The sequence below is a fragment of the Hylobates moloch genome, unplaced genomic scaffold (genome assembly GCF_009828535.3).
Source record: "Hylobates moloch isolate HMO894 unplaced genomic scaffold, HMol_V3 SCAFFOLD_6, whole genome shotgun sequence".
Lineage (NCBI taxonomy): Eukaryota > Metazoa > Chordata > Mammalia > Primates > Hylobatidae > Hylobates > Hylobates moloch.
The window spans coordinates 14,607,989-14,618,920 of record NW_026652281.1 but is presented as its reverse complement, the minus strand read 5'-3'; the positions used below and the strand labels follow the sequence as shown (position 1 = coordinate 14,618,920).

The following is a 10,932-nucleotide window of genomic DNA, read 5'->3' as shown; positions in this document are numbered from 1 at the left end:
GCCGCGGCCGCTGCTGCGCAGGCCCAGTGCTGCGCTTCGCGGCAGAGGCGTCTGAGGTGACAGCTCAGTCAGTTGCGCTCTGCGTGCCAGGCGCTCGCGAGGGGGCAGATCTCCTAGTAGAGCTCGGCGTCAGACATGGCGGAGGCGATGGATTTGGGCAAAGACCCCAATGGGCCCACCCATTCCTCGACTCTGTTCGTGAGGGACGACGGCAGCTCCATGTCCTTCTACGTGCGGCCCAGCCCGGCCAAGCGTCGGCTGTCAACGCTCATCCTGCACGGCGGCGGCACCGTCTGCCGAGTGCAGGAGCCCGGGGCCGTGCTGCTGGCCCAGCCCGGGGAGGCGCTGGCCGAGGCCTCGGGTGATTTCATCTCCACGCAGTACATCCTGGACTGCGTGGAGCGCAACGAGAGGCTGGAGCTGGAGGCCTATCGGCTGGGCCCCGCCTCGGCAGCGGACACCAGCTCGGAAGCAAAGCCCGGGGCCCTGGCCGAGGGCGCCGCGGAGCCAGAGCCGCAGCGGCTCGCGGGGCGGATCGCCTTCACGGATGCGGACGACGTAGCCATCCTGACCTACGTGAAGGAAAATGCCCGCTCGCCCAGCTCCGTCACTGGTAACGCCTTGTGGAAAGCGATGGAGAAGAGCTCGCTCACGCAGCACTCGTGGCAGTCCCTGAAGGACCGCTACCTCAAGCACCTGCGGGGCCAGGAGCATAAGTACCTGCTGGGGGACGCGCCGGTGAGCCCCTCCTCCCAGAAGCTCAAGCGGAAGGCGGAGGAGGACCCGGAGGCCGCAGATAGCGGGGGTGAGGAGGCTGCGCGCGGCGCCTCGCGGGCCCCTGCGCGGGTGGGGTTGGGGTTTTTTCCCTGGCTGCCTGGCGTCCATCTTGGCATCTTGGGTAGCAGCGCTTGGCCCCTCCCCCTGTTGACATCCGGGTAAATTTGCACCATTTTCTTGCCTCCTCGCTCCCTTGTTGTTTATTAATGTTCTTTTTTTGCGATGGGTCTGTGTTGCCTAAGCTGGTCTGAACTCCTGAGCTCAAGCGATCCTCCTGCCTCGGCCACCCAAAGTGTTGGGATTACAGGAGTGAGCCACCACGTCCGGCCTCTCGTCGTTTTTATTTTTTAATTTTTGAGTGGGGGCTCGCTCAGTCGCCCAGGCTGTGATGCAGCCGCGCGATCACGACCCACTGCATCCTGGACCTCCCGGGCTCAAGCGAATCTCACGCTTCAGCCTCCCAAGTGGCTGGGACTACACTCCCGCGCTGCCACGTCCCGCTAAATTAAAAAAAAAAAAGTTGTTGTAGAGTTGGGGATCTCGCTGTGTTGCCCTGACAGGTCTCGAACTCTTGGGCTCAAGCGATCCTCCCACCTCGGCCTCCCAAAGTGTTGGGATTACAGGCGTGAGCCATCACACCCAGCTTCTTGGTCTAGTTTTAATTTACTTTACCTTTGACTAGAATATTGACATGGTTCTACATTCAAAAGTTACAAAAAGAGTATATAGAAAATTCTCTTGGCCGGGCGCGGTGGCTCAAGCCTGTAATCCCAGCACTTTGGGAGGCCGAGGCGGGCGAATCACCTGAGGTCGGGAGATCGAGACGAGCCTGACCAACATGGCGAAACGCCGCCCCTACTAAAATTACAAAAATTAGCCGGCCGTGGCGGAGAGTTCCTGTAGTCCCAGCTACTCAGGAGGCTGAGGCAGGAGAATTGCTTGAACCCGGGGGGCGGAGGTTGCAGTGAGCCGAGACTGCGCCACTGCTGTCCAGCGTGGGTGACAGAGCGAGACTCCGTCTCAAAAAAAAAAAAAAATTATCTCGTCCTTCCTGTCCACCAGCTACCCACGGGATAACTGGCTTCTTGTGTTTCTTTTAAGAGATATTCTACAGACTCCTTTTTAAAAAAGATTGCTGTTATGTTCAGGTGGATTTAGTATAAAGGCGTACCAGACTTATTTTAATGCTCTGGCGTAACTGAATGCCTATGGACTTAAGAAGGTTCTCGGCATTTGGAAGGTCTCTTCCTGGTGTTGCTTAGGTGAAGTGAGTTTTTAATGCAGTTGAATTGAAAATTGGGGTTCAGTATGTCTAGGATGCAGAGCGAGGCTGTTAAGATGTACTTGTGACGTATCTGGCATTGATAAACCGACAGACCCTTTTGTTTAAAGAGGCTTACTGCTTCTCCTCCCCCTCCGTAATCCTCCCACCTTTTCTTTGCCTGGATGGCTACTCCATTTAACACTTGAAGGCTGGGGAGTAAAATGTTTTTCTCCTGTTCAGTATGCTTAGTAGGAATTTTGTTTTGGTAAAAGTGACATTTCAGCTTCATTCATTCAGCAGATATTTGAGTGCCAGACATTGTTGTCCTGCTGGAATATAACAATAAATAAAAGTCCCAGTGGTCATGGAGCTTATAACATGCTAGCTGGGGAGTGGTAAGGGCTATAGAGAAAAATTCAGAGTGTAAGGGTTGGGAAGGAGGTTTTTCCTATAGGATGATAAGAGAAGGTCACTGTCATAAGCTGATGTTTAATCAGAGACCGAAGGAACTGAAAGAGCAAGCCAGGTGGATATCTGGGGAAGAGTGTTCAGGCAGAGGAAGAAGCCAGGGCAATCGCCCTTAGGTAGGAGTATGGCTGGTGTGTTTTTGTAGCCACAAAGAGAACAGAGTGGCTGTAATGGAGTAGGAGGGAGAATTAATGATAGCAGATGAGGTTAGGCTATGTGTATGGGTGAAGTATGTCATCATGTACGGCCTTGCTTTTATTTTTATTTTATTTTAATTTTATTTATTTATATATCTTGAGACGGGGTCTTGCTCTGTCACACAGGCTGGAGTGCAGTAGTGCGATCACGGCTCACTGCAGCCTTGACTTCCCAGGCTCAGTGGATCCTCCCACCTCAGCTTCCCAAGTAGCTGGGACTACAGGCACTCATCACCACACCTAGCTAATTTTTGTATTTTTTTTGTAGAGACAGGATTTGGCTGTGTTGCCCAGGCTGGTCTCGAACTCCTGGGCTCAAGGGATCTGCCCGACTTGGCCTCCCAAAAGTGCTAGGATGCCAGGTGTGAGCCACCATGCTGTGTCTGGGCCTTGCTTTTAAATCCGTGATGTTGGGACTATTGGCAAGCCATTTGGAACTTGGGACAAAATTAAGCTGGATTCATCCTACCTAAGTAATCTTTTGATAATCAGATATTTAAATGTAAAAATTAAAAAATTCTAAAATGAGTAAGAGAAGATATGAATGAATATATCAGTATGGTGGGAGTTGCTCTGAACCATTTGTGGTTCAGGATGCTGTCTGATTTGCCAGAAGAAAAAAAGTAAAAATATTAGCATGGTGATAAGTCATGAAGCCAAAAAGACTAAGAAAAAGTTTTCTATATTTGATTACCTGAAAATTAAGAACTTCTCATGATAAATAAAGTCAGAGGGCATGCTGGAAAAACATTCCCAATACATTGCAATAGACTTAGTTTCTTTAATGTCTAATGAGCTCTTTGTCATTAAGTAAGAAGTCATTAAGTAAAAAGAAAACTAAAAGAAAAATGAGAAAAGGAAATGGAACAGGAAATTCCCAGTAAAGGAAATAAATAAGCAGCCAATAAACAAATGAAGAAGTATTCTGTTATTAAATGAAAGTAAATCAGACCGAGTGCGGTGGCTCATGCCTGTAATCCTAGCACTTTGGGAGGCCAAGGCAGCAGATCACTTGAGGTCAGGAGTTCAAGACCAGCCTGGCCAACATGGTGAAACTCCGTCACTACTAGAACTACAAAAATTATCCAGGCATGGTGGTGTGCGCCTGCAATCCCAGCTACTCAGGTGGCTGAGGCATGAAAATTGCTTTAAGCAGGGAGGTGTAGGTTGCAGTGAGCTGAGATCAAGCCCCTGCACTCCAGCCTGGGTGACAGAGCCAGACTCCGTCTCGGGAAAAAAAAAAAAAAGAAAGAAAGTAAATCAGACCCTGAGCAGAGGGTCAGTATAAGCTATACTTTGACCCATGAGACCTGTGAGTTAGTAAGTATGTGTGTTGGACTTGTTTTGTATTTATTTGATGAATTGAGATAGCTTCCACTATACAAAATAGAACAAAAGCTCCCCAAGTTATTTATTTTTTTAAGTAAATCAGAGCAAGGAGATGTTATATTTTATCTGTAAGATTGGCAAAAGTCAATACAATGGGTAATATCCAAAGTTAGTGTGTGGGAAAACAAGTATACTCCTACGTTGTTAATAGAAATTGATACAATTTCTTTGGGGGGCATTTTGACAATATCTGATGACGTTATAATGTATATTCCCTTAAACATGGCAGTTTTGTTCTAGGAATTTATCCCGTAGATATACTCAGAGTACAAATGGGTACATACTGAAAGGCAGTCTCCCTGTTTACATACCCTTTTCCCTGGGTCCTTTCCTAGAGGCAGCCTCTATTACCATCTCTTGTCTGTTACATGTCCCCTTTGCTCATAGTAATACTAGCTACACTAGACATCAACTTACTCTGTGGTTTACTTTTTTTAAACTTAATTATTTATCTTGAAGTGTTGCGTGTCTGCACAAAGCTTTTCTTCATTCTTTTCTCATTGATTGCGCTGTACTTCATTATGTGAATGAACGGTAATTTACTTTTTCTTATGGAGAATTCCAAGCATTTACAAATATAGAATAGTATAGTGAACTATACTGCATGTATCCATCACCCACCTTCACCTGATTTTAGTTCATGGCGTTTTTTAAATCTATACCTTTGGTCCCAACTTCCTGGAGTGTTTTGAAGCAAATGCCACATATCATATCATTTTATCTATTTTAGCATGTATCTCTGAAAGATAAAGCTTTTTTAGTTACTATTTAAGAATTTTATTAAATACATACAGTAAAATTAACTTTTTATGGTGTAAAATTATGTGATTTTAAAAACTTTATTTTTTATTGTGGTAAAATATATATACCATAAAATTTACAATTCAAATAGTTGTTTAAGTGTTCTGTTCAGTGGCATTATTAAGTGCATTCACATTGTTGGGCAACTGTCACCACCATCTGTATCTAGAACTTACTCATTTTCTAAAACTGAAACTCCATGCCTTTTATTATTTTCTGCTTCTAGGGGTCAGAAACATGCCTATTAAACACTAATTCCCCATTTCTCCCTCCTCTTAGCTCCGGAAACAACCATTCCGCCCTCTGTTTCAATGAATTCAATATTTCTAGATACCTCATACAAGTAGAATCATGTAATATTTGCGCTTTTGTGTCTGGCTTATTTCACTTTGCATAATATCTTCAAAGTTCATCCATATTGTAGCATGTGTCAGAATTTCATTCCTTTTTAAGGGTGAATAATATTCCATTGTATGTATATACTACATTTTGTTTATCCATTCATCTATCACTTGACATTTGGCTTATTTCCATCTTTTGTTTATTTTGAATAATGCTGCTGTGAACATGGGTATAACTAGTATCTGTCTGAGACCCTACTTTCCATTATTTTAGGTATATGCCTAGAAATGCAATTGCTGGATCATATGGTAATTTTGTTTAATTTTTTCTTTTTCCTTGTGGGTTGTCATCATGAAATTATATTGAATTTTTTGAGGAACTGCTGTACTCTTGTCCAGTTATATGTGTTTTAACTTAATGTAAATTTTTGTAACCAGCACCCAAATTGGGATTTAGAACAATTCCGTCACGAAAAACTCCCTCTTGCTGCCCCTTTGTAGTACGTTTTAGTAAGTAGAAAAGGAGCAGAGTTAAATCTTCAGAGAACAAAATGTAAAGGGGAAGGAACAGGATGTTTAAATTTAGGAGGCCCTCCTTTTTGTAGATGGTATATTGGTGGATTGTGGTACATGGCCCAGATCTGCCTTTGGCTGCTAGGAGAGCTGCCTTGCCCAAAGTCCTGTCTTCTTAGGGCTGCCACCATCCAGTGACTGATATTTGCAGAGTTAAAAAGTCTCTGCTCCTTGGCCCCAGGTCAATTCTGAGGGCCTTCCTAGCTCCAGAGTTGCCCATGGTTTTGCCTGAGGCCTTGCTGTAACTCTTTGATGAATCAGCTTCTCTCTCTGCCCACTCCTGCTTTCCTTCTCTTCCACAAAGGTTTTCCCAAAATCACTCCCCAATTGTTTAAATTTCCATCTCCATCTCAGAATTTGCTTCCTAAGGAACCCAATTTATGACACATTTTTGTTAATTTGCAAAGTCTGTAAATACAAAGCAAAAAATGAATTAAACTTGCGCATTTTTATATGTCAGAGTTTAAGAATGTATCATCGTTTGGATAGTACATCTTTTCAGAAGCAAGCGTAGAAATGGGTGAATGAGCACGTCTTAGGCTTTTTTTACCCTTCCGAATCAAGAACAGATGTCTTCTGATAGTTAAAAAAAAAAAAAAAAAGTGCAGGCTTACTCCTGGCCCAGAGCTCACACAGCAGACAATATATTTTTGGTTTATGTAAAAGAGGCTACTGCTAATCTGTGCTGTTCTTCTCTTTAACAGAACCACAGAATAAGAGAACTCCAGATTTGCCTGAAGAAGAGTATGTGAAGGAAGAAATCCAGGAGAATGAAGAAGCAGTCAAAAAGATGCTTGTGGAAGCCACCCGGGAGTTTGAGGAGGTTGTGGTATGTTAACTAGATTTACTCATTTTTTTCCCTACCTTCATTCTTGTTTGAAACTGTACACCTTTTTCATCTACCTGGGGCTCAGGAAAGTGAGAGAGGAGTTCAAGATGGAAAGGGAAAATGGAAAATGGGATTGATCTGGGCTTCAGACATGTTACCCTGAAGCTTTTGCTTCACAAAGCTTTTAGTTTTTGGCAGGACAAGTTGAGGGGGAAAGGGAGAAAAATTGGGTAGAATAGGGACAGTTGTATAAACAGTATAAAGCATCCCACTTTGAGTACTTTAATGTCAATATATTTTTCAAAAAGTTTGTAGTAATTGTTTTTTCTATTTTTTTGAGACGGAGTCTCGCACTGTCGCTCAGGCTGGAGTGCAGTGGCGCTATCTCAGCTCACTGCAAGCTCCGCCTCCCGGGTTCACGCCATTCTCCTGCCTCAGTCTCCCGAGTAGCTGGGACTACAGGTGCCCGCCACCATGCCTGGCTAATTTTTTTATGTTTTTAGTAGACACGGGGTTTCACCGTGTTAGCCAAGATGGTCTCGATCTCCTGACCTCGTGATCCGCCCGCCTTGGCCTCCGAAAGTGCTGGGATTACAGGCATGAGCCACCGCTTTTTCTATTTTTTTGAGGTGGAGTCTCACTCTGTCACCCAGGCTGAAGTGCAGTGGTGCCATCTCAGCTCACTGCAGCTTCCACCTCCCAGGTTCCAGTGATTCTTCTGCCTCAGCCTCCCGGGTAGCTAGGATTACAGGCATGTGCCATCATGTCTAGCTAATTATAGTAATTTTTTTATCAAGCAAATTTTTGTGTACTTTGAGCTTTTTTGAATTGTTTTAGCTCTTCCATATTCAGTCTAGCTTCTATTACTCTGTTAGAATCCAATATTTAATAATAGCTATAGAGAAAGACAGGAGCCATACAATAATGGTAAGTTTTTTAAAGGTCCAAATTATATGCATATATTTTTCCAGGATAAAGGGTCTTGTGAATTAACAAAGAAAATTCATATTAACAAAGAAAAATGGTTAGGCTTCAGTCCAAACAAGGGAAATAATTTAAAGCTTCTGTAATTGGTGAGTGAAGGAGTGCACAGGAATTGGCAGGATTTATGGATTGTTGCCTTTTGTAGTCTGTTTTATTATTTGATATTTGGTTCATTTTTCCTAAACTTCAAACACTCAGCTCTCAAACATGATCTACCTAGGCCTCTTCTCATATAGCATGCTTTGTAATCTGTCTAACCAGTATAGCTTGGAAGCCCTAATATATTCATACAGCAGTGCTTTTTGAGTACTTATTATGTATAGGCATTGGTAGGTATTGGAGATGTGGTGATGAACAAAACATACAATTCCTGCCCTTAGGAGCTTACAGTCTTGAGAATGAAGTCAAACATTTAACAAATCTAATGAACACGTGTGCACGTATATGTGTCTCTCTATTTATATATACATTTATTTTTCATGTTCAATGTAGCTTCTAATATTCTATTGGAATACTGTAGTCAATTATACACACATATACACATATACTCCCCCTACCCGTCACACACGCGTGCACTTACACACGCATGTACATATACATACACATCTGACATGAATAAGTGTAAGAAGGAACACAGCAATTAAGAGGAACTGAAGGAAGTCCAATGTGATTGGAATAGAGGGCAAGGGGGTGTTAGTTGGAAGAGACCAGATATTATAAGAATTCAAGACTTGGTGATTAGGAGCTGGTTTTACTCATCATTCTGTCTAGGTGGATGAGAGCCCTCCTGATTTTGAAATACATATAACTATGTGTGATGATGATCCACCCACGCCTGAGGAAGACTCAGAAACACAGCCTGATGAGGAGGAAGAAGAAGAAGAAGAAAAAGTTTCTCAACCAGAGGTGGGAGCTGCCATTAAGATCATTCGGCAGTTAATGGAGAAGTTTAACTTGGATCTATCAACAGTTACACAGGCCTTCCTAAAAAATAGTGGTGAGCTAGAGGCCACTTCCGCCTTCTTAGCGTCTGGTCAGAGAGCTGATGGATACCCCATTTGGTCCCGACAAGATGACATAGATTTGCAAAAAGATGATGAGGATACCAGAGAGGCATTGGTCAAAAAATTTGGTGCTCAGAATGTAGCTCGGAGGATTGAATTTCGAAAGAAATAATTGGCAAGATAATGAGAAGAGAAAAAAGTCATGGTAAATGAGATGGTTAAAAAAAATTGTGACCAATGAACTTTAGAGAGTTCTTGCATTGGAACTGGCACTTATTTTCTGACCATTGCTGCTGTTGCTCTGTGAGTCCTAGATTTTGTAGCCAAGCAGAGTTGTAGAGGGGGATAAAAAGAAAAGAAATTGGATGTATTTACAGCTGTTCTTGAACAAGTATCAATGTGTTTATGAAAGGAAGATCTAAATCAGACAGGAGTTGGTCTACATAGTAGTAATCCTTTCTTGGAATGGAACCCTTGCTATATTAGTGACAAAGTGAAAGGAAATTTAGGAGGCATAGGCCATTTCAGGCAGCATAAGTAATCTCCTGTCCTTTGGCAGAAGCTCCTTTAGATTGGGATAGATTCCAAATAAAGAATCTAAAAATAGGGGAAGATTTAATTATGAGGCCTTGAGCACGGATTATCCCCAAACCCTTGTCATTTCACCCAGTGAGCTCTGATTTCTAGACTGCTTTGAAAATGCTGTATTCGTTTTGCTAACTTAGTATTTGGGTACCCTGCTCTTCGGCTGTTCTTTTTTTGGAGCCCTTCTCAGTCAAGTCTGCTGGATGTCTTTCTTTACCTACCCCTCAGTTTTCCTTAAAATGCGCACACAACTCTAGAGAGTGTTAAGAATAATGTTACTTGGTTAATGTGTTATTTATTGAGTATAGTTTGTGCTAAGCATTGTGTTAGATTTAAAAAAATTAGTGGATTGACTCCACTTTGTTGTGTTGTTTTCATTGTTGAAAATAAATATAACTTTGTATTCGAGTCTCGTCAATAAGTGTTTTGATTGCATACACAAAAGTTTTTAGGTCTAAAAACCACAAAGGAACTAACAGTTGTTGTTAATGACAACCAATAAAGTGGTTCCATTTTAGAATGAATAGGCCATTGGAAAGATACTAGTTCTTCTGAATGGAGCAAAGAGAAGAACTGCATCAAGGACTCTGAGAAGTGGCAAAATAAGCTGAACTGCTGAAAGCCAAAGGGGAGAGAAACCAATCAGGGACCAGCAGGTGGGTAGCAGAAGGTGTCAAGACCTCATCCATATTCCCTGGGCACACATCATTCTCTAGCATGTGCCACTAACAGGAATCCTGCAATAAGCACCTGCTTGAGGCTTTCTCTCTGCTTGAAGTGCTATGGAGTTAATGCCCCTGTATGGGAATTCGAGGGTGCCTACCCAGCTTCCCTGCGGACCAGAGAAATTATACAACTGGATATTTGAAAGTTATCCTTCGAGTGGGATAATGGTTTCCATGCCATCTTTTAGAGGTCCCCAGTAGTATTAAACATAGTTGCCCACAGTGGGAATCTACTTATGAATGCATCCTGCATAGGCTTCCTTCTCTTGTCTCATTCCCCACTTCCCTACAGTGCATCCTGGAATCATCATTTGTACTCAAATGCTTGCTGTCCTCATTTTTTTTTCCTTCAAGAAAATATTTATCGCATATTATTAGTGATTATGTTTCACAGCGAAAGTAAACACATACACTTTTCACAAACACAAAATGGGAATCAAGGCATCTATCAAATGTAAATGTTGAACCAAGTCCTGGTTTTCAGAATTCAGCAGCCAATCCTGGTTCTGCACCAGGGCCACTAGTCCATGATTTCCAGTAGTTGAGGATCTTGTGGATCATTGGAACAAAATCTTCATATGTGACAATCATTTCCACATAAAACCCTTTTGGGAGTTCAGATAGTCACTGGGTCCTTCACTTGTTGAGACATCCTTTTTGCTCTACGTCATCACCTGATGGCTTCGTCATTTTCCAGCTGAAGTAAAACATTGAGCCCACCAGAGTCCAGGTGCCAACCCCATAGACCACCGACATCCATCTGTACCAGTCTGTGAACTGGTTTTGATACATGGGTATTCTGGTGAGATCCTTGATTCTCCTTGTCACGGTTCTTAAAGTTTAAACACTATGAATGGTAGTAGGCTGAGGCAGAGGTACAATCAAAATCAAGAGTGTGGAAAAAAAAAAAGAAACAAAATAAAAAATGTGTGAGTGAGGGTAAAGAACACTGAAAGCCTGGTGGGGATTGGGATCTGGTTTTAAAAATTAAAGTG

At 42.9% G+C, this 10,932-nt stretch overlaps 1 protein-coding gene across 1 annotated transcript; it reads left to right on the top strand.

The window, feature by feature from the left end:
* Positions 1 to 24: 24 nt before the first annotated feature.
* TERF2IP (TERF2 interacting protein) lies at positions 25 to 9,620 on the top strand. Its single transcript, XM_032156392.2, has 3 exons — positions 25 to 805; positions 6,515 to 6,639; positions 8,395 to 9,620. Exons 1-3 carry the CDS (start codon positions 136 to 138, stop codon positions 8,797 to 8,799), a joined length of 1,200 nt encoding a protein of 399 aa, XP_032012283.1. The 5' UTR covers positions 25 to 135; the 3' UTR covers positions 8,800 to 9,620.
* The last annotated feature ends 1,312 nt before the right edge of the window (positions 9,621 to 10,932 follow it).